This window comes from Coptis chinensis, chromosome 6 (genome assembly GCF_015680905.1).
Source record: "Coptis chinensis isolate HL-2020 chromosome 6, ASM1568090v1, whole genome shotgun sequence".
In the NCBI taxonomy this organism is placed as follows: Eukaryota; Viridiplantae; Streptophyta; class Magnoliopsida; order Ranunculales; family Ranunculaceae; genus Coptis; species Coptis chinensis.
This window is the reverse complement of record NC_141461.1, coordinates 76,319,269-76,346,662: the sequence shown is the minus strand read 5'-3', so window position 1 is coordinate 76,346,662 and position 27,394 is coordinate 76,319,269. Positions and strand designations below refer to the sequence as shown.

Below are 27,394 nucleotides of genomic sequence, written 5' to 3'. Positions count from 1 at the left end.
TAATAAAACAGATTGTTCAAATCTTGTTTGATCTATGAACTCGAATGGCTTCAATTTAGGTCATGCATTTTCTATTTCAGTCGCCAAAAATTTGTGTTTGTTTTGTAGTGGTGGAAAAATAAAAAACAATTGATATGGAGAAGAATGGTGTAGCAGTGGTGGTATCAGTGGTTTACCAGACGAAATCATTCACCACATTTTGTCATTTTTAAATATGGAACAAGCTGTTCCAACTAGTTTTCTTTCTAAACGTTGGAGATTTATTTGGACTTTCAACCCGAACTTAGTCTTCCCTCTTTACTCCAATGATGATATGATCAGCACAGTGTTGCAACAATATATCTTTGCACTAAGTTTTGCAAGCCAAGAGAACTTCACAAGCTTTCTATTGAGGTGAATATACTTGGAGATGCATCAAAGGAGATTAAAGAATGGATTAGTTTTGCTTTAAACAGGGAAGTTCATGAATGCCTTTTTTTTATGATGTCTCGAATCGGATGCTACACTTCGAGCTTCCCGAGGCACTATTTACATCTAGAGTGTGTTTGTTCTTAAGGAATGACTATAGAAAGGAAAGGAAAATAGGTGTGGTAATCTACATTTTCCATAGTTTTTTGGCTGTTTGTTTACCCCGTGGAAAGGAATAGGGCTTTCCATGTGGAAACCAAACCACCGAAACAGAAATGGTAAATAGCACTAGCTACATTCTTAGCCCGGTTACTTCGAAACTCAAAAACCAATCTCTCTTCAGTCTTTCTAAGGCTAAAACCCTAAAACTTTGTCGTTTCCTAAAATCAAATATGGTGCAAGGATTCTAAGCAAATACCTGTCGTGGCATAGGACAGTATCATCTCGATTTAGGCCTATGAGGCCCATAAGTCCAAAGTATGAGGACTAAGGTATTGGGCCTCTAAGGTGACCCGGGGCCCGGGCACTTGATTGATTGATGAGTGTAAAATGGGGGCGAAGGAATGAGGTAGCACTGGATCAAACCTTTTGTTTATTAATCATCGTCTTCAACCTTTCTAAGATAGTCAGATCTGGTTTTGTTTTAGAAAATATTTTCCCTCTTTCTCTCTCCTCGTAATAATTTTTTATTTTTTTTTATGGCAACGACAACTACAACAAGTGGGGTTTACATTAATGTGATTGAAGACGTTGTTAATAAAGTTCGCGATGATTTCCTTCAATCTAATGTCGATGAATCTGTTCTCCATGAACTTCAAGGGGTATTCTCGTCTCTTTTATTTTATTAACTTAGGGTTTTGTGATTCTTTTATTTATTTGTTTTTTGTTTTGAAATTTCAGCTGTGGGAAATGAAGATGATGCAATATGGTGCTATATTAGGACCAATAGAAAGATCAACTGTACCTAAATTACCTACTAATGGTGCACCTGCTGTTGGTCCTACACCTGTTCATGATCTCAATGTACCCTATGAGCCCACTGAAGAGTACGAAACGCCCACTGCCGAGATGCTCTTTCCACCGGTAACCACCTTAAAGTTAATTTTATTTACTTTTAGGTTGCTAGTTGTTAGTTGATTGGGAATTTGGGTTTTGGATTTTAGACGCCGTTACAGACTCCAATGCAAACACCGTTACCAGGGACAGCTCAGACGCCTTTACCTGGAACGGTACAGACTCCGTTGCCTGGAAATGTTCAGACGCCGTTGCCAGGAAGTGGGGAGAATTCGATGTATCAGCTTCCTACAATCAGTGATTATAGTAGTGGACATGAGAGTGTTACTCCGAATGAGGTGAAACCTGGGATGCCTAGTCCATATATGGTAAGTTTTTAAAGCTATCGATGTGGGATTTTTTGTTAGTAGTTTCTAGCATTGACCATTAAGATTTGAAATTCATTTATTGTTTGTGCAGCAAGCACCTTCTCCTTGGATGAACCAAAGGCCTCTTGGAGTAGACGTTAATGTCGGTGAGTTTAGTGGCATTGGCTAAGGATAGAGCATATATCTATCTTCAAGCTATTGGTAGTAATTAGGTTTGAATCTTGTAGCTTATGTCGAAGGGCGGGAGGAAGGGGACAGAGGGAATCCTCCTCAACCCACGACGCAGGTTATACTCTTTCTTTAAATATGTTTATTTGGTAGGGCTTGGTTACTTTTTGAAGGAAACATAAACTTGTTTGTGTTAATTCTGATAAATGTAATCTAGAAGTCATTGTGATTCTAAATTATATGGTTTAAATCCAGGATTTCTTCATGATGTCTTCTGGCAAGCGGAAACGTGAGGATTTTGCTCCTCATTTTCATGGGGGCGGATATATACCGCAACAAGATGGGGCTGGGGATGGTGCATATGATGTTTTTCAAACAGAGGTATTTGTTTATTACCTTTGCCAGAACATTTATACTGTTTTCATTCTTATTAAAGTAGATCTCATGTGTTCCTCCGTAAGAATGTTGTGTTTTGTTCAAGTTAATAATATATGCTTGAACCTAGCATTGTTAAATTCAGCAGTGTTTTATTTACGGTTGCATCATTGAATTGCATGTGCAATTAGTGCTAGAAATAAATGAAATATCTACATAGTACTACTAAAGATAACGCTGATATTCTTACATGAACTGCAATAATACTATTACTTGAAGTTAGAGAGCGTTTGTTCTTCTCTGTTCTCTGTAGCTTTGGTAAGATATGAATCATAGAGTATTAATTTGGCTTTATTGCATGTGGCATTCATAATCTACTGTTGGTTGCTTGTTTACTCATGGAAGGAAGGCAAAAGGGAATAGTAAGTTAGAATCACATTTTATGAACAATAATAGTATAGTTCAACATAACTCAGAGAAGGTAGAAAGATGACTAGATGAGTTCATTTTGGCCTTTCTCTGTTTTTCTCATTATCGTCCCTATTATTTTTTCGTAGTACTAAATTTCCTGAACTTGCAAACCATTTATCGGAATTAAAAGCAGAGTTTTTCTCTAATTTGTGATGAACTGAATGTTTGTTTGATGTGTGAGTTATGTGTGCATGCTTATTGTATCATATTCATGCACTCTCTTCCTCATCTCTTTTAGTCCTTCTATCACAGTCCTCTGTGGCATCAAAGGATATCTACTTCTTGGATGCCAACACAATTCCAGTTCTCCTACTAAAGTAAAACCTAACAGAACTGAGCATACAAATTGAAGCATTTCGGGAAGTTGGATCCCCTATTTATCCTTTTATTGTGGTATTAAATATAACTGTTTATGCCGATATTTTGAAAAGTGAAAACAGCATAAAGAGAGTAGTTTTGATGTTTGGATATTTCACTGATCAACAAGAACAGAAAGTGGTTATTGTACTTTGAGATATGCTGGTATTCAGCCATCACATACACTTTGAACTATTCACTTTGACAGTTTGTTCTGGCCCATATATATGCAGCTTAGAGTGAAAGTTAACTTTAGGGTAATATAATAACATAAAGAAGCAAGTCGACTTCGAGTATAAGAATCCTAACGTTAAGGTCCTTTTGTTGAAATGGACGAACAAAGAATTACAGCCTAGCAAAAAAAAAGGACGAACAAAGAATTACAAATGGCTTTTGTTGTATTGATCCTTTTATTATGAACTTGAAATAGTTTTGGTGTATGTGAAGAAGTCAAATACATACATCTGATTGGCCGAGGGAGAAAGAAAGTGCTTTCCTGAATATGTCATTGAGATTCTACCAGTTAACCATATATATTAGTCCAATGAATTTGTTATCACCATCAGCAAAGACTGAGGTACCCCAAATGATATGAACATTAGCACCAACAGAATAACATGGAGAAGTTGAATAGTCGCATATTTATATTTTTGAGTATTTCGTATGTCACATTTGATAGGTAGTCAGCAAACAATTGACAGTCCAAATGAATTTCTTGGTTAGAATGAAGTAAAATTGTTCTTCTATCTATTTGGATGCACCATTTCAAAGAGGAATTGAGTATTGTTTGGCACAAATTTTGTGTCAAAAAGTTATCATCCTCTAGTAGATGGCCTAAGAAAGCATCTTGCAATCAGAATGGGAAACTCCATTGTGGATTATCAATGATATTATGGAGGTTTTTTGTATCGAAGGTATTGGTTATCAGTAGAGGAAAATTCTATTTTCAGTCTGAGAAACTTGGGGGGCGAAACTGAACCAATTATGACTTTCTTCCAGCGAACATATGCTTTTCTTGTGGACAGACCTGTTTAGTTTGCTTATTATGTTAAAAAGAAAAGCTTACAATGTTGATTACTTTAGTAAGTTAATAGAGTGGAGTTAGGGCCACTTGGAATGTGCTTTTGAGTTTTGAGAAGAAATAATAAATATTAAGATTGTGGAGGTTCTATTCAATTTCTTGATATTATGTAACACGTTATCTATACATTTGCATAGGAGGATAGAATGATCGATCAAGTTGAAGATGTGATGATAAAGATCTTATTCATAATGAATGTACTAGCTGCTTCCTGATCAGTATGCTCATCATGTACCTTCGTAATACATTTGACCAGGTCCCTAGCGAGTAGTGGTGAAATCACTGTCTCTAGAATTTAGATGGGTGGTTTAAGCTGAAAAGGGGACTACGGGACGAAGTATGGAATGTGCATTCCAAATATTCTCCATGAAGATCAACCGTGACTCTGGTTTTTCTCCTATTCCGCTTTATTTGTCAATATAAATGTCATCAAGTTTTAGTGGGAATATTCTGTCCTCCCACATCGACCAAAGAGTCTTTGGGAGATGGTTATTTTTTCCAATGGCAACGGCCAAAAATAAGTTTTTGTCAGAGCATCTTCTTCCAACAGTTCTTTGGCCCCCGTACGGAATAAAACGAGTGACAAAATTTCCAGATTGGGTGAGGACAATCAATTTTATGGATGGATTCATTGTGCTTAATGCAGAGTAAAAGGCTGTGGTTGACTACTATGCATGAACCCCTACCAAAGGTGATATCCTGTTGGGTTTTAGTCTCTTCTCGTTGAAAGACGTGTTCAAGCTCGTTATTTTAAAAACAGAAAGAATAGTGATAATCAGACTCAACAATAGTTTCATTAGCAGACGAAGCCCACTAAGGTGGATTTTCATATCATCAGCGAAAAGGTGTTTATGGATCAAATTGTCACTTTATGAACAAATCTATAAAATCATTAATTATTGTTTGGAAACTGTCTCATAAGTGTTCCTTTCAAGCTATTTTATATTAACAACTAAGTAGGGCATGTTTGGTGTGTATGTTTGTTGTCATTCTTTAGTCTTGTTATTCTGCATTCAATCTGGGCCCTCATTAACATATGTTAGTAGGTAGGCCCATACCCTCTTTCAGTAGCATATTTATAAGCACTACTGAAAGTGGTCACAGTTATTTAGTATTTCAACCTGCCTCCGTCCGCTCCACAACACCCAATCCTTCACATTGCTGATTCAGCATTTTGTTTCTAACATTTCTTTTCATAACTGTTGAAGCTGTACCCTTATCAAGGAGTTGCTAGTGAAGACTACAACACAGTGAACACACCTGCTCCCCTCGGTAAGTTTTTTGAACATCTTCTCCTAAACCAACACTTTGGAGTTGATATTTAGCACGTGATTGGTTTTTGGGAAATTATTCCAGCAAGTATATTATTATACACATAACAATTGCTGCCTTGTTCCTTCTGCTTTGGTAGATTTACATGCGGGCACTCCCAATGTTGGCACACAAAATGACATTGTGGATGATGACGATGAACCTTTGAATGAAAACGATGATGACGATTTGGATGATGCGGACGAAGGAGAGGAGCCAAACACACAGCATTTAGTTCTCGCTCAGTTTGATAAGGTAAACTGACTATGGGTGTAGGTCTTCTTTACATTACCAAATATTATATATTGGTGTTATTGTTGGAATTTTAATTACATTCAACCTTGCCATGGATTAAGACCGTGACCAATCTTAATGTACTTTTTCAGTTATTTTTGTTTTCCTTTGTATTTTTTTACCAATTTATAAAATTACCCTTTAGCAAAAAAAATAACATTCAACCTAAGACGCATTGACACAGATACGGAGTGTCTCACACGCGACCTGTATGAAGTATGACACGGGGACACAGCTAATTAAAAAGAATTTTTGACTATTCTATAGTTACATGACTAATTCTTGGGGTCAAGACGATACAAAGCACCTCCTAACAAATAAATAACTAAGAAAGTGGCATTTATGGAGTTGTAATTATGTTGATAGATTATTTTTTTAGTCTTTTAGGTATAGAAGAAACCTTATATTGAAATCATATGCACAACGTGTCCGACACCAGTGTCTGTGTGTCTGTCCGACGCAAACTTTTTTTAGGATAATGAAGTGTCCATGTCACTTAGCATACAAGGTGGACGAAAGTAAACAAGGGAAGACCAGAAGGGGGCAGCTACTATATATAATAGATGATACTAGATCTTGCATCTTTTTACAATTCTCAGCATCAAGATGATACTCCGCATCCCTTCAAACTTCACTCGTAAACTCTTCTCTTCTAATGTTTGCCCGTGTATCTGCAAAGAATTCCCATACATGTCATTTATCCTATATTAAGAAGGAAGGGTAAGATCCTTCAGAGGGGTTCAAGTTACATTAGAACGCGTCATTTATCCTATTAATGAAGAAACTACCGGTTTAGAGATACTGATGAAACAAGAGAAGTACGGCGTTGATTGATATATACGAATATATATACCCTGTTTCAGAACCAGTCTAGAAGAAAATAGAGCAGAGTGAATTATGATATACATTTTTCTAAGAGTACGAAAAGTTCGAGAACCAGGAGGGTAGCGCTTTCACCTTTCACCAGGTACAGCAAAAAGCAAGGTTTTTTGGGCACGTACCAATTCATAGAATCCATGGGACTCCGTTCTGCCCGACCAGAAACTATCCACTCTCTTTTGGGTCTCTCTCTTATTAATTAGTAGGTAGGGGGTGAGCTTATTGGATTCATTGTGCAAAGTTCGAGAACCAGGAGGGTAGCGCTTTCACCTTTCACAAGGTACAGCAAAAAGCAAGGTCTTTTGGGCACGTACCAATTCATAGAATCCATGGGACTCCGTTCCGCCCGACCAGAAACTATCCACTCTCTTTTGGGTCTCTCTCTTATTAATTAGTAGGTAGGGGGCGAGCTTATTGGATTCATTGTGCGGAAAAACGCAAGTCGATCCTGCAAAGACTAAACATCCTCTCCACCCTAGAATCTCGGAGAGTTGAAAGCACGGACGTCTTGCCTATCATCTTATATTATAGATAGTAGGATGAATTTCCAATCTCTCTGGGAAGATGTCTCCCCTTCTCTATAAGCGAATGACAAAAGGAATGCACTTTCTTTGTCTGGGACGAGGCTTGTGACAAGGACTATGAATATTATATACAAGAGTACGTGACCAAGCCTGCGGTATTGGCTTCCCTCGTCGTTGCAGGCAGACCATTCATTCATTACCACTAAAAAAGGCTTTCTTTAGATCATTCACTGGGGTAAATGCTCGCCCAGAATAAGGATTCAAGGCGAGGATAGCGTGTAAAAAATCGGATTCCGTGAGTCAGACAGTCGGGAGAGAGTAGCGTCATTATATTGGTCGGCTAGACAGGCGAGCAGCAGCTATATAGTGGTGAGAGCGTTCGAACAACGATTGGAGCCCTTTACAGGTTGGCCTCAAGTGGTTGGTACTTAGCTTAAAGACGTTAGGATAGCTTGAGAGTGCGTCTCACTTATCTCTTGGGGTGTGGTAGTCAAATCAACAGCATATTGGTAGCAAGCGGTTTCATAGACATTGTTTCATTTGGTTCACACACAATAATAAGTAGGGGCCCCTGACTTCTGATTGCCAACTCCTGAGCTAGTTCCATTCCCATAATCAGCTTGTTGATACTCTTCAACGTTGTTGGAACTTTGAGTCTGAAAGCGAGGAGAGCGCATACGAATCGCGGGACTGATGGTGTGATGAATGCCAACACCTGTGGGGCCCCACAGCAAGGCTTTTCGTCCATTCATTCGGGAGGCCCATTTAGATCATGCAAACTCAATTTCCCATGTTTCTGTGGATCGTGGGTGAAGCCGACCTGCATAACAGATTCGTTGGGATGGTCATCATTTAATGGAGAGTACGGTAGAAGAGGATGCGCAGCGAGGAAGTCTGCCCAGTGCTTGTCCTTTAATGGCCTGGGACATAGACAATATAAAATTGGGAAAACAGGATTGGCCATTGATTGCGCAAGGCGAGCACTTGGAGCTCCTGCTTTGGTGACCAAAATCTTGCTTGGGTTGACCCTTGACACAAGGTAAATGGTATGGGATACAAGGTCATGTCTGAGTTTCTGTACCGCGAACATGAGGGCCAGACACTCTTTCTCAACTGGTGGATAACGGTGCTCTGCCCACACCATCATTAGAAAAAAAAAGGTAATACAGAGCTGACTATAGATGCTCGCCTGTCCTTACATGACTTATCTCCTTCACCACTACTTTGATTTGAATTTAGAGAGTGATACTTAACTATACATATATGGACCGCTCCTTTATCCTTTAAAGCATTCTCTCGCTCACCTCTCTCTACCTTTTTTATTAGAAAAAACACGCTGTTTGAAAACAGTAGAGGTTCATTCTCTGTTTTCGTGAAGCCGGTGCTTAAACATGAGCATTTCAGCCACTGGAAAGGAGCGTAAATGACCATGGAAAGATAGATTTCTGATGCTAACTCCCCTTTAAATAGTTAGATCGGGCCTGGCGAACTACCATTGATGGATTGAGGCTGGCATACGGTACCATTTCACGATCGATTTCGGGAAATCCCTTTTGATAGATCTATTTGGATAGCAAATCCAAAATAAGTAAACAAAAAGGCACCTTTCCAGGTCCTGTAATGGTTTCGCTTTGGTTCGCTTACCCATGCTTTTGTCGTGCACGTCCGTAACATGAACATTACACATGCAATTGCTGTACACATGTACATTTATTGAAATCTCGAGAAAGAGAGTTCTCAAGAAGGTGGACTAAGAAAAGTCTTTCAAAGAAAGGTAGCGGCAGCAGAGACAAAGGTGAGTGCAAGGGCGGGATAGAGACCTTTTATAAACTGCTGTAGGGTAGTACACCCATATTCCCCAGCAGCTGCCGCGTAGGGTTGAAAAAAGAAGGAAAACTTCGATAGCGATCAATGAATTTGATTGCCTCGTAGCCCGGTTTCACCACTCCTTAGTGAGTTAGACGGTTAGGAGGCGCACCAAGACTAGTGTTGGTTGGCCGAGGCAAAAGACAAAGGCCTGTCTCGTAGGTGTATGATTCTACATTTTCTTTTCCCAAAAGAACATTCATTCATTTCGAAAGTGTATCGTGAAAGTGTGCCATGAGGGATTGGATCTTTAGATTGGCTGAATTCCCCTTTCGGGGTTAGAAAAAGGAGCTGCTGAACGACAGCTTTTAAATGTCTTTCCTGCTTTCTGTCGATCAGTTCAAAACAATGAAAACCAATCACTTGGAAAGTCAGAAACTCCTTTCTTCTCTGGCTAGAAGAATGTTAGATCGACTGGCTCACTCTTTCTGGGAAAAGGAGATCTCTTATGAGACTTTTGAGTTGTCAGATTGGTATCTCTCAAATAGGAAGGAAATAGGCTCTAAACAAATAGGCTTTCATGTATACTTAGCGTAAAAGCTGTCTAATCCACCTCATGGGCAGGGGAGGTCAACAGCCGATTTCCCTAGACTGGCCGACCTAGCCTCATGGCAAGAAAGACTTTGCCACCTTTGGTTGAAGAAAGTGGATTTAGCCTCCTTGGGCAACTGAATAGGGAGAATTCCAACCCCTACGCGGACCTACTTCTCAAGGCTTTCTCATCTACGTGCTGGGCTTGTCGAACACAGCTTCAACATCAGCTGCTCTTGGGGCAACAGTAATGATTGATTTTTCGATACTGATTGAAAGAATGGCACGAAATCTTAGCAAAACAGTTGTTTGGTTATAGCTGGAACTTTGGTCCACTAAAGAAAGAAGAAAGAGAGAAGGAACCTCTAGAGTACAACTAACTCTCGGTGGGCCCTTATCTTACTCTATTCCTAATCCCAGCTCTGGTTGGACAGGAGAAAGAAAGAAGAATCACTCGAACGATCAGGCAGAAGGGCAAAGCTGAGGATCAATAGGAGAGTCAAGCTAAGAAGAACATAGCCCTTACCCTGTCCTCAATAGCGACCGGTACAGAGACCTCAGCAGAAAGAGCCGGCAGCGGGGAAAGTGAAGTACGATAGAAAGAAAGGAGAAAGCAAGAACGATCAAGTCGAGCAGAAGCGCAAGCAAAGAACTGAAGTTCCAACTTCCAAGACTAACTTGATTTTGTTTGAATCCCCATCCTTAGGTCGATCCTGCTGATGTTTATCAAATGATAGATTTAGTGACACTGAATGATTAAATGAAGACGTTTCCAATTCCGAGTGACTAACTTACTTGACAGAAGACTGATCAGCTGACTTTGAAAATGGCTTGAAAGGGACAGATATAGGGTTCAAAACTGTGCCTGAGTGATGGCTCTCCAGACTTTCAAAACCAGAGGCGTAGATGATAGTTTCAAGGACAGGACAATGGACCATATGAGTTCGAGACCGAGAGGATAGTTTTGACTTCAAGGGAGGCGAAAGGCGCAATGAAAGAAAGAGTCAGATAAAGATGTGAACATGAAGACAGAGGTTACCCTACCAGGAAACGAAGCTCGTGGAAGTTTCCCAAGTAGCTCTGGTGAAAGGGAAAGCCTAATAACGGCTTGCTTGGTGCGGTAGAGAACCCAACTCTTTGCCTTTGGTAGGTCACCACTTTCTTCCCTGAAGTCAGTCCGGTCATTCCATACAATGAAGCTAGCGAACTCAGGGGCGAAAGGAAGGATGACGGCCGATTCAATTGCTTTTTTTCCTCTCGACTCAATTTATTGAATATAGTTGCGTGAAGCAGCATAAGCGCTAACCTGATCTAAGGAAAGAGGGGGAGCTGAAAGACGTGAAACAAGTCTATTCTGGGGTGTAAAGCGTCTGTAGGCCTATCAGCCATGAAGTTCTCGATCCGGCCATGCGAAAATAATCCATTTTCTGCCTAAGATTCGAAATCTTCTGGTCGTGGGCTGCCGGGATCATGATGAAATAGGTCTTTTGAAAGGAAAACCTTTTCGGGTTTTAGCTTACGGCGTATCTTTCCTCATCTAGTTCAACTAAGAGATCTGATTCCGCTAACAGCAGCCCTTATTCCTTCAACATCTGCTTCAAAGAGCTAAGCCCGGGTCTCACCGAACTGGTTCAACTTGAGCAAGAACTTCTTCGGATCAAAGAACTATCTTCCCTTTCGACAACAGCTAAATCACGATGCCCCCCCTTTTTGCCTTAATAAATATAAATCAAAGCTTGAGGTCGTTTCCTAGAGAAAAGAATGTCTTTCCCTGGAGCCAGGTAAGTTAAGTAAGGACGTTGCCAGGGGATTTCACTCAGAATTGAACCGGGTGTAGGGTTGATCCCTTCTGTCCTTCCTCCAGAAATAACTGCGGTTAGGCCTGAAAGCCTTCATCGGAGAGTCGTGAACAGGCAAAAGAAGTTCCGATCACAGCTTCTCCTTCAATTCCCATCTCTCAAGCTAAAGATAAGGAACTAAGGTAAGGCCTTGGACTGCTTGTTCGTAAGTCAGAGACAGCAGCAAATTCAATGGCAGCGGATGCATCAATTGCAGCGGACGCCGAGGCTTCTCTTCCGGTGGTTCAAACTTCAGAAGTTCTTTGTCAAGAAGATCTTGCACCAGGTTTATCAGATTGTAACATCTATCAGTCCAGTGCCCTGCTCCTCCCATGTGATATTCACGCCTGGTATTAGGATTATGATTCCTGGGAGGTGGATCTGATACTGGTCTGGGAGGTATGGGTGTAACCAACTTGGCTTCCAGCAGCTGCGGAAGCAATTGTGATAATGGTAGAGGAAGAAGGCGGAATGCTTTCGATTCCTTGCAAGCCTTGGATTCTCTGTCCAAGCCCTCCAAAGGTGCCTTCGCTCACCTAAAACGAATGCTTTTTCCTTTTTAGAAGTAGGGGGGAGTGCCAGCGATTTCAGTTGCTGCCCTTCTTGAGGCACGAGCGATGTAAACAACCTCTTGTCTTCTTTCGTTCCTGGTTGAACTTAAGACAAGAGGTTCAAAATGTTCAAAATGTTCCTGGTTGATACTTATCTAACTCGCTGTCCAAAATGTTCTTGTTCTTAATATCATCTAGGATTCTACAAGCCTTCTTTAAGGAAGGGGAATCCTGTTGTGCAACCAGATCTGCTGTGAGATCCGTAAGGCCATCAATGCAATCCCCGCCTAAAAGGGCTATAATTTTTCAGGCTTTTCCGTGGGAGATGGGGCGCCCTTTTTGTTTTTTCATTTCCGATCTCAAGTGATCGAGGGCTCTCACATAGAGAGCCCAATAAGGCGTATTATGCCCCCTACCCTTTCCATCATCTGCAGGGTCGGGAGGAGCATTGTTCTTGGAAAACGATGCCCCAACATTCATCTTCTCCATAAAAAGAAGAAAAGGAAGAACATAATCAAATGATTGTTTTGCCAATGATGGATTCCTAGCCACAGAATGGACCAAAGAACTTAAAATGCCAATACCGACAGCAGCTCCCGCTGAAGCAATTGTTGCCGCTCCGGCACCTATTAATTTTGCTTCCTCTAACATTAACATTTCTAACAAAAAGAAAAGGACTGGAATCCTGGCACCCATGTGTTCAGATCGATCCCTTTGCCTGGGGAAGAAGCAGTATCAAAGGTATCTACATAGAACATCCTTCGCTTCTTTCTAGAAGTCAGCTAATCATTCCTGTAGCTAAGCCAGGAGTATAGAGTCAACGTTCGCTTCCTTCGCCGCTTCTTTCGGATAAGTCCTCTTACTTTGGATATTAGATGATTCTCTTTTGATAGTTTTTACTTTCTTCGATCTAGTGTTCAGAACGGGCGGGTGTTCTTGAGTTCACTGCCTGCCATGAAGGAAGGAATTGGGTAAAGAGATTCCGGAGGGGTTTCAAGTTACAAGAGTCTATATCAATCGATTTGATCCCTTACACAGAGAAGTAGGATAAACCGATACCCTGTTTCTATTCCAGTCCAGCCTAGAAGAAAATAAAGCAGAGTGAATTATGATATACATTTTTCTAAGAATACAAAAAGAAATCAAATTAATTCTTTGGATAAATAGATTTCTGAAAACATCAATTGGGCACTATGATAATAGCGCCAATACTCTTTTTAGATTGAAGTATTCTAAGAAAGCATTCAAAGCCGCTTTTCACCTTTATCTCTTTCTTAAGAAAATGCAATAGTGCACAGATGGAAGCTTCTTAGTATCGCTGCTCACCAAACCTAAGTAGTTCAGTTTAAAAAGTCGAATTAGTCTCTAATAGATAATCCAATATAGCTGGAGTTTGGTTCCGGGAATCAATAGAATTGGGTTGAAGTCCAACGATGTGAGTCTTAGAAATAATTCCTAAAACAAATAAATAGTTTAAAACAAATAGTGAGTTTATTACTTCTCTATGGCTACCGTGAGTGATGTTACAATTACCAACAACCGCCTGATCATGCCCCTGAGATTCTTAAGCCTGTGATAGAACGCTGGGATCGGCAGTGGGTCCAAAGGAGAGGAGTGGCACCAGTATATGGATTGAACCAATAAGATCGGGCGCAGAGCTGAGGAGAGAAAAGAAAGATTAGGTTTAGTCAGAAAAAGACAACTTATTCTCAGTGATCTCGAACATCATTCTACAATATTTCCTCCTTGCCCTTTCGAGTTGGAGCTCTTAGCGGCTGGTCAACCCTAGGAAGATATAAAAGCATCACCCAGTTCCCGAAGGAGATAGGAGTTAAGAAGCTATACTTAACCAAGTACCTAATCATCGGCAAGAACATCGTATACTTGAGGTTTTGAGTTTCTTCAAGAAAATCCTTCTAGTGTTGAGCTGACTGTTGGAGCTGAGACTGAGGAAGGGGCTACTCTTTCGAGCTAAGGCCGACTGTTGCAGTTAGCCTTTCGAGATGGAGCTAAGACTGAAGTGTAGCTACTGAGCTAAGAGCTACTCTTAAAGTTGGAGCTAAGACAAGGATAGGAAGTTTTCCTTTAGTAAACCCCGGAGTTTAGACTTCTCGATAAGTAACTCCCTTGCGGGTTTTCGTATCGTAGCTTAAACGTAGCTTTTCTTACATTATCCTCTGGAGCTAGAGCAAACCGGACCTACATTCCTGACTTGAGGAAGGAATTGAATAAGGTCTGACTCTACTTAACGCAAGTGTAGCTACTGAGCTAGCACTAACGGTTGTAGCTGACAGTAGGAGCTAAGACTTAAGTGTAGCTAAGACTGAAGTGTAGCTTTTGAGCTTATCGTTTCTAGGAGCTACCTTCAGGATATAGCTTTTTCGGATGAGTACAAGCTTTAGTTTATACTATCGATAAGTAACTCCCCTGATGGGCTTACTTTATCGGGCCTTAAACGTAGCTTTTCTTCTACTTAATATCTTTCTTATCCCGTGAGGTCCCCTTAAAGGTACCTCACTACAGAGGCAATGTACTATTTAGTGCCCTCTCTCGATAGGTTCAGTCACAAACAAGGAGAGGAAGGATCCTAACCGATCCAGGGGGTTCTGTACCGCCGTAGCTTAGCGATCAAAGCCATTCCTTTAAGTAGGTAAGTTTGGAGGTTCCCAAGTGATTCTGCTGCTTCCTTCTCGGGAATACCAAGACTAGCGCCGGGCCTTCGTGGGACTTAATTCATCAACGTCTTCTTTCCCAAGGGGTACCATTTCAGTATCTCACGGCACTGGGATTGGAGTTAGGGCCCATCAACCCCGATGTTTCTGGATTCCTGTCCTTCCCTCTAGGTGTTTGCCTTAGCCTGCCTCTACAGCCGTACCATCAACTAGCTCACTAGGTCCCGTCTCTGTCTCTCATAAGGCTGGGCTGGGTCGATACCCACCAAGCCAGCAACATAGCTTAGAGACCCCATCCCGGGAAGAGCAACTGGGCCCATAATTGAACAGATACTTTTTTTTTTTTTTTTTATCGGTAAATAGATATTTCATTGATATAAAAATATAAAAACATAGAAATAGTAGGATGAGGTATCCTTACATTGAAAACCAACTAAAAGAAAGAACAACATCAAATGTACACAAAAACAGAAAACACCGTTCTCAAATCAAAATATCTTCCCATCTACACACAAAGTGCTCAAAAGGAATGTTACTAGTTTCCTCCTGAGCTTTGGCCCAGAAAAATAACAGCCCTTTAATTGACATGATTACTTCCTCCAAAGAAGCCCTTTAATTGAACAGATACTTGTGAAGTCTCTCTTTTAGCATTCTTGAAATCGGCCAGATAAGAGGCATCCTTGCCATCCATCTCTCCGGATCCAGGGAGTGCTCGTTCCTGTGCGATATCCAAAGAAAGAAGAATAGAATAAGCAATCGGTAAAAGTACCGTAACTACAATACAATAGCTTTCTTGAGGCTGGTTTTACTGCTTTACTTGGAGCCCCTTTCCAGCCCCTGAGCGTTCGTGGTTGCCGGCACTAGGAAGCCCATTCTTATTCATGTAGTGTAGTCAAATCTGTGTAGTCAGGGTAGACTTTTAGAATTCCGGACCGTGCTGAAAGCTCATTCATTAAGGCAAGGTTGAATGTAGTGTAGTCAGGCGACCCTTGTTTAGTTAGTTTTGTTGGGGGGCTCATCAGCCTCTTTCTATATTGCATACTTTAACACCCCTTGATCTTAAAAGAGGTGCAGTGCAAGCCTTACTTACCTATACCTTTTTATCTTCCGCTCTCACGGATATTCGCCAGCTTTGTTACTCTGGTGGCCCTTGACTGATCCGTCTCGTATCATTTAGACATGAGTTCTTCAATCTTTTGTTAACCTTTAGCTCCGGGCCTTTGTCCACGGAGAAAGTTGTCGAATAGCAGCGGATACATTCCTATTCCTATTCTATGGTCTTTTCTGTCTTTCCACCTTTTTCTTGCGGCCTTTACCTTTTCCTTATACACTCATTTAGAAGCCTTTACAAGCAAGAGTAGTAATCGCACATGGTGAAGACGTATCACGTTAGGGACTAATTAATAATGTTCTTTTCTGTGACTTCGATCATGCCGCGTAATATCTCTAACTTCGATCTCGGGAAGTGCCTTTGTAAAGATGTCTGCGAGTTTTTCCTCAGTTTTGAAATACTGCAGCTTGATCTCTTCGTTAACTTCTGCTTCTCTGAGAAAGTGGTACTTTATCGCAATATGTTTTGTCTTACTGTGATAGACTGGGTTCTTTGCCAAGGCTATTGCTGACTTGTTGTCACAGTAGATCTCAGTGGGATCTTCCTCTTGCTCCCCCATGTTTTTGAATATCCTTCTTTCTTTGCCATATCGCTTGACTTGTTACTCCAGCTCCAGCTGCTGCTATATATTCTGCTTCAGCTGATGATTGTGCGACTGTAGTCGATGCCCAAGAGAACCCTACTGGCGTAGACTAATAGCCGCTCCGGCACCTATTAATTTCGCTTCCTCTAACATTAACATTTCTCACTTCTATCATCCTATGGATTCTTAATCACCTACTGGCATAGACTAATAGCCGTAACCTACTGGCGTAGACTAATAGCCGACCTACTGGTGTACTCGAATATAGCAGCATCTGGAGAAGCATTTCCTCCGGCCAAGTTCAGATGCTTTTGATCCCGGTCTAACTAAGAGTGATTAGCTTCATCTTCTGACTTACGAGCCTGGCCTAACTAAGAACTAAGAATGATTAGCTATAGCCCCCCTTAGTCATCGGGGGGGCCTACACGAAAGCACTTTCTTTCTTCTTTATATAGTGCTTTTAATCGCTCTTTTGAACTGTATCGTCAGGCGTGCACTTCTAGTCAGGACTCACTTATGACGGCTGTATTGAGAAGGATAGGGTCACCCTCATTCTGTTAAGGTCTGACGCCCTTGAGTAGCATATGAATAGCGCGCTCGATTAGCTTATTAGGTGTCCATCAGTCGCCTATCCGTAGCTTTACTGGTCACTAAATAGTGGCGTGGCACACGAGCAGCGTGAATATTCTTACTACCTAGTGGTATTAGTTGGACGGTCTTTACCGAAGTGCTTACTTTACTGAACTACCGGCAGGCGCTAGCACGCACCAGTAGGCTATTCACTTCCAAGCGCCAGCACATTAGAGTGAGGTTTTTGGGTCTAGAAAGATGTGAACCTGTGACCCTTAGGGTAAAAGTCGAATGCTCTACCAGCTGAGCTAGATAAGCCTACCATTGGATTACTCAATAGCCTACTGGCGTGCGGGCAGGAGCCCTCCACCCACCTCTCGCGTGCCGCGACATGAGCGTTCTTAAACCTCACGCTAACGCATGAGCTTCCTTACTACCTCCCGTGTCGAAAACACGAGGCGGGAGTGCGTCGAAGCTTGAATTTACTTAGTGACGTGAACCTTGGGTGAGGTGCGCACTAGCGAGTGATTTCCTTCCACTAGCGAGCGATTTCCTTCCCCTATGGTCTTAATCCTTTCCATAGGTACAGCTCCATGGTACCAGATGTGAGTGAAAGAAGGGCTTTGCTCTAGGTCTATCTGCTCCAGATAAAAGAGTTGTATGGTATGCCTCACCCGGTCAATGATGAAATTTGAAAAACAAATATAGTAACACATGGACCTATCTGAAGGGTTCTCGGTAAGACCATACAGAAGTAGCCAAACCATAGTTCCACGGGGTGATCAGTCATTTGGAAAACCTTCCTCTGCCTTGAGGAATGGGACCAAAATAGCATCATAGAAGAAAGAGTAGTAGCCAAACCAACTGACATAGCTAGATCATCATCAAAAGAAGAGGCTACCTTTCGCTCTCAAGTGCTAGTATCAAATCAAGGAGCCTTCAACGGCAAATCGCGTGCGAAAATGTTGAATGTTTCATTTTAAGCATCAAAGTCAGCTGTACTAAATGCATTGGATGCCTGGGCTACTGCATCGATCCCATTCCTACTTCTCTTGCGTCCCTCCATCCCAGGATCTCTAGGAACAGGGCTGACTGCAACACCATTAATCGAACGAGTTGGGATGAGAATCTCACATGGTGCTGTTCCTGCCTCTCTCTGTCCAACTCGTTACTGCATTCATTAAGAGTGAAAGCAGAAAGTTTCTTTCTAGCATTAAGATGAAAAGCCTGCCAAAGACTTCTAGGTAAGGAAAGGGAGGTTAAGCGTGATGGGCTTCTGACGTTAAGAGAAAGGATCATCGTGAAGTCAGTGCTGAACCGAGAAAGACGATTATACCCGGTGCCGACGTTATGAGTCAGGTTATTGGCTGCCTTTAGCTTTTGCAAGGCGTGGATCCGAGGCCAGAGAAGATCTGTAGCCGACTGCCATTATAAGTATATTGATCTATCTATTCTGCTCTTTGCCGGTATTCCTGGAGGAGAGCGAGGTTCCTGATCAACGAAAGAAAGCCCGCTCATAACAGAGCTCATGAGCTTTGATCAATAGGGCATTAGCTCGTCACTCATAACAGAACTCTACCCCTGGAAGTGATAGATCTTTCACTGTCGGTCACGTGAGTGCCAGACCTGCTAGAGATGGAATGGCACAACTTATTTTACGGAACTCGGAGCTTTCCTACAAACAGCGCTCAGGAGCCATCAATAAGAAAGAGGAGCTGCTCGAGCAAGGTAGAGACTATCATGTTCCTCTCCTTTTAGTCGATCGTAGTGGCTGCTTGCCTTGTTGTTATTATACTTAATGGTATATAAGGCGGCTTATTGCTATTAGATTATATAAGAAAAAAGAAATAAAGGTGCCCAATTGAATGGAAAAAGCCATGTCTGACAGTGTAGACTGAACTCCCTTCTTTAGCTAAGCTAATGTCCCCATTTAGTCTTTCTCGTCCTGTTGGTTTTCCTTTCTCGGCTGTTTTCTTTGGTGTGAAGTAAAGCGTCCCCCAAACTAATATAAAGGGGTAAAAGAACGGCTGAAACTCACAGAATATAACTTATCTACTATGATTAAGAGTAGAACAAGTATATGTTATTTAGCTACCTTAACAAGAAAGAGGTCACAAAGCCCGATCCATGACCAGGCTTTGCAGGGTTCTTAATCGCCCTGAATGACTCGCCAGAAGTTCAAGTTCTAAAGAAAGATGGCAAAGAGAGAGTCAGTTCCAGAAACCCGATATTAGAAAGCATAGTGAGCCAAGGCAGGGGCCTTTGAACATAGGCTCGAGGCATTGTTCGCTGTAAAGCCATTCAGTTCAGTTAGAAATCAATCCGAGTAGGACGTTGAGCTATTCTTTCTTTTCTTTTTTCTGTTCCAGTGGGATCGTCTCCCAATGAATGATTGCGCCCATTGTTTATCAAAGTAGCTATCTTGTTGCAATCAATGAGAAAACGCAGAAAGAAAAGAGTGTTATACAGTAAGTAATGGGAATTGGCAACATTGTTAAAAGAAGAAGCAATTACATAAATCACCTCTTGAACTCGGGTCCTGACCCGCAAATGAATAGGAAGCGAGGAAAGCATGTTATCGACCGAAACTTTTGGAGCCATACAACACCTGTGGTGGTTGGGATTGCCTATGAGATCGTATTTATTTCATTACTGAGTTTTCATCTGTTATAGACCCTCATTTTTCAGGAGTCAGGTTATTGTGGTGTTCATATCCTTGTATGACTTATGAGTAGCTCAAAAAGTTTGGGCCATTGAAATTATCTTTCGGGGCCTTTTCATATTTTAAGTGTTTTTGAGTATTGAATTTCGCTGATTGTTGGGTATCATGATCCTTGCGAGGACAATATATGCATGTTTGAACAATGTAATTATCTTCATCTTTCTTGTTCTACTTTTTTATAGCATAAATGAGCTTAAGAATTAGCTTGTGGGTCCCTTCTTATATATCACTCGTACTTGAGGCTTATCCTTGTATAATGTTTGCATAACATATGGACTGGTTAGGTTACAAGGACCAAAAGCAGATGGAAATGTACACTGAAGGATGGCATTATGCACATCAACAACAAGGACATTCTGTTCACTAAGGTGAGTGTTTTGAGATGAACTTCTAATATATTTGTTCTTGTCATTAAATTTGTCGTTTCTTTACTCCCTTTGATAACTTTTCATATGTTTCATGGGGATCTTGATGTACTTAGAAATCTAGAATCCTTCCTTGTTTTGCAATCGAAATTGCTGCAGGCTAGTGGGGCTTTTTAAATTCTCAAAAGTGGTTCACCCCCGAATTTTTTTCTTAGGGTTATTTAGACCTGCCAAAAAAAAGGGGGATTCAGTGGGCATTTTACAAGAAAAATAACTTCATCTCATAGCCGGCCGTCGATCTTGTTTTGTTTTGTTTTTTTTGATTGGGTGGGAGCTCATTTATAATTTCTCTGAAAGTGGCATGGGGGTATGTCTGATTCCATCTGAAAATGGGTGGTAGGTCTAAATAACCCTTTTTCTTATGGCTATATTTTTCTGTGGATCTTAATGTGTTAACTATTTAAAATGCTGGCTTCCTTTTTCTCCCATGTTTTTCATTATTCTGAAAAATTGCTGCTGGTAACTCGAAATTATTTCATTTAATTAAAGTTCTTTTGGGATCTTAATGTGCTTAGGGAACTTGCTTCTTTTTGTCTCGTCTATTTTCTCTTCTTTATTCTTTTTGTTCCATCCCAACAATCCTGCAAATTTGCTGCAGGCAAGTGGAGAGTTTGAATTCTGATTTTGTGGGCAAGAGGACAGACAGACATTCACATTCCCATCAGCAAATCTTGGATAGCTGTAGGAAGTGCAACTTTGGAGAGAGGTCTTTTGGATTCTTTCTACTGATTAAGTGAAGCTTGAGGGTGGACAAATTTTATGATTGAAGTATTTTATTGATGGGTTCGATGAGCGGATGGTAGTACATATGAAAGAGCCTTTCCTGGCTATATATGTGGGACGACCAATCCAGAGTTTATTTATTTAGTGAATGTGTTGTTACTGTAGTGAGTTCGCCACATATAAGACGATCAATCTTGAGTTTTTATGTAGAACTGTGTAGTTCCTTTCGATTGTATACGTGGACTGGGAATTATTATTATCCCAAAAAACAGTCAGTTGAATATGTTTTCCTCGAGTTGCCTTCGGGAAGAGCTTCTTTTCTGAATTCTATGTTTGCCAAGCCATGTCTGTTGTGTATTAAAATTATTGCAATTTTTGCCACGATTTAGAGGTTGCCCATGGCTCAGCAGTTCAATTATAATGGGAGGAATGCTGGCACGCAGTGGAATTATGGAAACACCAGCTTAATTGCGTCCTATTGTTAGAATCTAGAAAATTTCAAGATTAAAATTTTCAATGGCTGCTGCATGCTAGCATTCCTCCTTCCAAATAAAGTTGGGAGAAATTATAATCTGATACATAATCATAAGAAAGTCTACAGTGCCAGGAGTGGCAGTGACGATGGTGGTTGTATTGCGACTTGCGAGAGCAGTTCCTGCTCTGCGAACTGCTCTGCTACATTAGTTTTTCTTTTCGCTGGACGTCCTGGCTGTTGTCTTTCTTTGCCAATTCAAACTGGGTCAGCGTTCCACTGGAACTAGCTTGATGAAGTGAAATTCACATAACCAGAGTACCATACGAAGCTGTAGGAGAGTATTCTATAAATTACCTTGATGGATATGGTTCTAGTAGCAAAATGCATCATAGCTAGATTCGATCAATTGTTTAATTTTCATCTAATAAACATTTTAGATTTGCCAAAACTACAATTTAAACATACTAGGAAAACAAAAACAGTTGTAGGGCATGTTAGGGAGTAATATTAACATCTAATGAATATCAGGCGTGCGTCTAGCATAAGCAGAAATATCCTACTGACCTCATGTCTTTGTCCTCCAAGCTCGCTTCATAAGCAACTCGCCTCATGTAGGTGGTCTACTTCAGCTCGTGCTACAAGCAACGACATCATCACCCGATCTAAGATGTTTGTCCTACTAGCTCACTCCAGGGTGACGCAGGTCGAACGGACGATCTCACGCAGAACGCTTCATCTTATGACATCATCCCTTGTTCAGATGCAATCATTACCAGGGCCATACTTATACAACCCCTTACTGCAATATATGAACTACTGCAACCACTCCCCATCATTACGAAATTTCTACCAGCTCTAGCCCTACATGTATCCTTGATCTCAACAACACATCTGTACTCGTCAGTACACGTGTTGCGCAGATCTACATGCACAACAACTATAAATACCACTTGCATGAACTATGCCAGACCGGATTCAACTCTCCTTTCAGAAGTGAGAGCTTAATACGTAGACAGTTTGCTCAGGACGAACTCGGTCTTTCCAATCTACTAACCCCTTCTCCTCCACCTTAATCATATTTGTAAAGCCCAAACTAAATAACACCTTTACATTGGCGCCGTCTGTGGTCTCGATTTCTTGAAAAACCAACTTTTACAAACCATCCAATAAGAAAAACCCTCAAGCCCATGAAGCATAACAAGCCTCGAAGCTCAAATACAGAGCCTAGCAAATCAACTAGGTACAATGAATGAGCACATTACCCTGCTCATGCAGGAGAATGTTGCATTACAAGCACAAGTGGACGCGCAAAACCCAAATGGTGCCATAATAGAGGACGGTATCAATGAAGTTAATCAGCAGATTAACGAGTTGTCGCAAAGAATCGATCAGAGTGCAGTCAAGAAGGACGCCACTCAGATCGTTCAAAAAATGCTAAAGACGTAGGTACTTAGTAAACCCTCCTCTCCGGATTTCATCCAACCACGCTTTGCAATGTACGATGACAGCATATGTCCTGGTCAACACGTGGCTCGCTACATGCGAGCCTCGCACTCTATAGTGCCCAGGAGTTCGACCATCTCCACTGCCATTTGTTTCCTACAAGCCTTAAAGATGGCGCTCTCGATTGGTTATTCTCATTCGAGCCCGACTCGATAAAGAACTTCGAGAATCTCACCAATCTATTCGCTAGCCAGTACGTCGACAACAGGCGTAAAAAAGTCGACCTAGATTCACTTTTCCAGCTCTATGAAGACATCCACTCCTTCTTAGGTCGGTTCAAAACCAAACTGCTATGCATGGAGAGCGGCCTCAAAGAGTCATTCGTCACATTGGCATTCACCAACGCCGTGTACGCAACACAGCACTATCCAGATCGCTCTTGAAAGAACGTCCAGAAACCTTAGCTGAGCTGTATGTTCGAGTATACAAATATATCAAGCTACAAGAATGCCTGAAACGGGAAGGCCTAATAGAAGAACAACAAGTGGCAGCGATCTCTAACGACGCCCCACCTTCTAAGAAGCGTCTTAGATAGAATGGCCAGAACTCCGGAGACAAAACTCATCGCAGGAGTGAGTTCATTGTACTTACCCGATCTCCCAGTTATATACTAGAGAAAATCAAGAAAGCTGCCTATTACCGACCTGCGGTATGACAGCCAGAAGATCGACCAGGAAAGCCATACTACACCTTCCATAGAGCAAAGTTTCATGACACCAACGAGTGCTGGGGGCTCAAACACTACCTCTAAGACCTCATAGAATCAAGACATATCAAGCATTATGCCAATATAGCCGATGGCGACCTGCGCCATAAACTCATGGCTCGCAGAGAGCGTAGCAGATCTCCAGCTCGCAACCATGGCCAAGCTTGCTCTCAACTAAGAGGACGTCCCAGCGGCCGATCCCATCATGACCGCCGTCAACACTCATCTGACAGAGACAACAACAGGACGATCAACATGATCACCTTCCAAGACGATTCTGTTACGTCCACTAGGAAAAAATGCAGACGAGTAGGCGCTCTCCAAGAAGTTTACCAGTTCTCCTTGCAGGCGCACCTACCCCACGTACTTCAAGTCGCAGTTCAGGCCACATAACTTTTACTGAGGCTGACCTCAACAAGGTTTGCCTCCCCTATAATGATGCCCTGGTTGTCCACGTCAAAATTAGTGACTGGACAGTCAAGCGCGTGTTGATCGACCCAGGTAGCTCCTGTGACATCTTGTTCTATCAGACCATCAAAGAGATGAACCTGCCCAAGTCGGTCTTCATCGATCCAATTTCCCCTATCTATGGATTCAATGGATCTATAACTAACCTTGTTGGTGACATCATACTCCCCATCTCCGTTGGATCCCAAGAGGACAAGGTTAGCATCACCACGCGGTTCAGCGTTCTAGATGTCAACTCGTCCTATAATGCCATCCTTGGACGTCATTGGATCCACCAAATGCAAGCAATACCATCAACACTCCATCAGATACTCCACTTTCCCGGCCCCAGAGGTATGATGGAGCTTCACAGTAACCAGTTCGAGGCTTACCACTGCAATCAGATCCTCTCAATGAACAAGCCCGCTGGGGCTTCCATCCGAATCAAAAGCAAGCTCGCCAGCACCAAGATGGCCAAAGACTTCATCGCTGAGGTCCAAAACCAAAATGCCAAAGGAGAACGCTAGGGGTTTTGTCAAAATAGTCACTCCACAAGTTAGGACCCTAGAGGTTGCCCCAGCTCCTGTTCTCAAGACCCCAGAGGTTGCCCCAGCTCCCATTGTCAGGACCCCAGAGGTCGCCCCAGCTCCCGTTGTCAAGACCTCAGAGGTTGCACCAACTCCTGTTGCCAAGATCTCCATACCTCAGGTTGAGAAAACATCACCCGAAACTAGCTCCACTGAGGTCGCTTCAGCTTCTAAAGTAGCAGTTCAGACTAAAGAAAAGGAGAGAGTGAACCTAGGAACTGAAGACGATCCCAAGTTTGTCTATGTAGGGGCTAACCTTGACCCTACCCTCAAGGCACAACTTGTAAACTTTTTATCATTGAATAAAGACATTTTCTCTTGGTCGTACATCGAAGTACCTGGTATAGATCCTAGTATTGCATGTCATAATTTAAATGTCAACCCCAATGCTAGGCCAGTTCATCAACGACCTAGGAAGCTATCCCTGAGATTTCAAAAAGAAATTAATGATGAGATCGACAAACTCAAACAAGTCGGCTTCATCCGAAAGGTCGACTACCCAGAATGGATCGCTTACATAGGTAAGTTTGATGTTTGTTGTGCTACCGCCGGAATGGTAGCACACTTCTTCTGTTGATTTGGGAATGAATTGGAGGTATCCACTCTTACTGTTCGGGAGGGGGAGATTGTTGGAGTTATCACTCACATGAGGAAGAAGGAGAGAATCTGGTGGTGTTTGTGTGAAAAAGTTTGAGCGAGCGAAAGCTCGAAAATGGTCTTGCCTAAGGGAGCCTTGGAGAGAAAAAAAACAAGAAGATAGTTTTTTTTTAGCATCTCACGAAACATACTGTTGAGGGTGCGCTCGGATTTGGCCTTGCCAAGAGTGCGCCCGTGCCCATGTCTAATTTCGCAGTTTCTATTTTCTACAATAACTGCGAGATTGCAGTTTACTATATAAACAGAAACAAGGTTTTGAAAAATAGGGAGTCACGAATTGAAACCCAATTTTGAGAGCAATCAAGAATGAGAGAAAACATTTGCAAAGATAAAAGCTTGTAAGGAGAGAGGAGTGATATAGGAAGGTGGAGAGACTTGAGAGGAGTGATTGTAATCTTCTTTCCCATATTTATAAAAAGATTAGCTCTTGTGGAAGTAGGCATCATTGGTTGAACCACAGTACATCTTGTGTTGTGGTATGTTTTACTTTCTTTGCATTATTATTATTTGTTTGTGATAGTTGTTTAGAGAGTTGGGCATGCTAGGTTGGTTGTAGTAAAAGTTTAGTTTTTTTGTCTGGAAGTCGGCCGAAAACAAAGTGCTGCTCATTAAGAAGTTTGCTAATACGAAGTACAAAGAAGGTTCTCCAATGTCTGAGCATCTTAATGAAGTACATAATACCATCAATCAGTGCACTTGATGAAGATTGATATGGGTGACGAAGTTGAGGCTTTGTTCCTATTAAACTCTCTACTCGAAAATTGGGAGACATTAGTAGTTTCTCTTAATGGAGCCGCTAAAGATGGAGTTATTTCCATGAAGATGGCTACTAGGGCATTGTTGAATGAGGGGATAAGAAGGGGTTCATGCAGCTCCTCTCACTCAGAGATCCTTGTTATAGAGAAGCGGGGGAGAGGTAAGAGCAGAAAACCATCTCATTCTAGAGGTGATGATAGAAGAAAATATAGGGGTGAAGCTAGAACTCCTAAGGCAGAGAGACAATGTTACTATTGTGCCACCAAAGGTCATTTCAGGTATGAGTGCAGAACACTAAAGATGGATGAGAAGAATAACTGTGTACATGAAGACATGGTAAAGAGGAACGGAAACACAGGCCAAGATACTACCGCACTAGTAGATGATGATCTAGTGGGAATTGTGTTAGATTGTGGCGAGTGCTGTGTTAGTACCTCATGCTAGGATACAGAGTGGGTGATAGATACAGGAACATCCTATCACGTCACACCGCATAGGAGATTCTTCATTATCTACAGCTGTGGTGAATTTGGTGAGGTAAAGATGGGTAACAGTGACGTCTCAAAGATTGTAGGCATTGGGATGTTCATGTAGAAACCAATGTCGGCTACACCTTGACACTCAAGGATGTAAGACATATCCCTAACATTCGGCTAAGCCTAATTTCCACAGGGAAGTTAGATGATGATGGCTTTCTAAACTCGTTTGGCAACGGGGTATGGAAACTTAGCAGAGGTTCCATTGTAGCATCCAAAGGAAAGAAAACTTGCTCTCTTTACAAGACACATGCTAGTTTGTGTAAAGCAAAAGTAAATGTGACACAAGAAGAAGCTTCCTTCGAACTATGGCATAAGAGATTGTGTCATATGGGAGAAAAAGGCATGAAAGTTCTTGCCAAGAAAAAGGCCTCGCCAAACATAAAAGGTACGCATTTAAATAGATGTACTCATTGCTTGGTAGGAAAGCAACACAGGGTGTCTTTCTAAAGATTCCCGTCTCACAGAAAGGACAATGTCCTTGACCTTGTACACACTGATTTATGTGGTCCTATGAAAGTAAAGTCCCACGGGGGAGCTTTGTACTTCTTGACTTTCATTGATGATACCTCAAGAAAGATATGGGCATATAGTCTGAAGACTAAGAATGAAGTACTTGGCGTGTTCAAGACATTCCATAGCATGGTGGAAAGAGAGACATGGAAGCTTTTGAAATGTATTTGCTCAGATAATGGGGGTGAGTACATAGGGTCGTTTGAAGAGTATTGCAAGAGTCATGGGATTCGTCATGAGCAAACCGTTCCCAAGATACTCGCAACAAAATGGTATAGCCGAGAGGATGAATCGTACCATTGTAGAGAGAATGAGATGTGTGCTGTCTCACTCTAAGTTACTGAGAAGTTATTGGGTAGAAGCAATGCGCAC

At 41.7% G+C, this 27,394-nt stretch overlaps 1 protein-coding gene across 1 annotated transcript; it reads left to right on the top strand.

The window, feature by feature from the left end:
• Positions 1 to 917: 917 nt before the first annotated feature.
• LOC147494524 (uncharacterized) lies at positions 918 to 21,167 on the top strand. Its single transcript, XM_086568962.1, has 10 exons — positions 918 to 1,229; positions 1,309 to 1,491; positions 1,572 to 1,790; positions 1,882 to 1,936; positions 2,018 to 2,076; positions 2,214 to 2,339; positions 5,451 to 5,514; positions 5,654 to 5,808; positions 19,979 to 20,062; positions 20,718 to 21,167. Exons 1-10 carry the CDS (start codon positions 1,107 to 1,109, stop codon positions 20,739 to 20,741), a joined length of 1,092 nt encoding a protein of 363 aa, XP_086425088.1. The 5' UTR covers positions 918 to 1,106; the 3' UTR covers positions 20,742 to 21,167.
• The last annotated feature ends 6,227 nt before the right edge of the window (positions 21,168 to 27,394 follow it).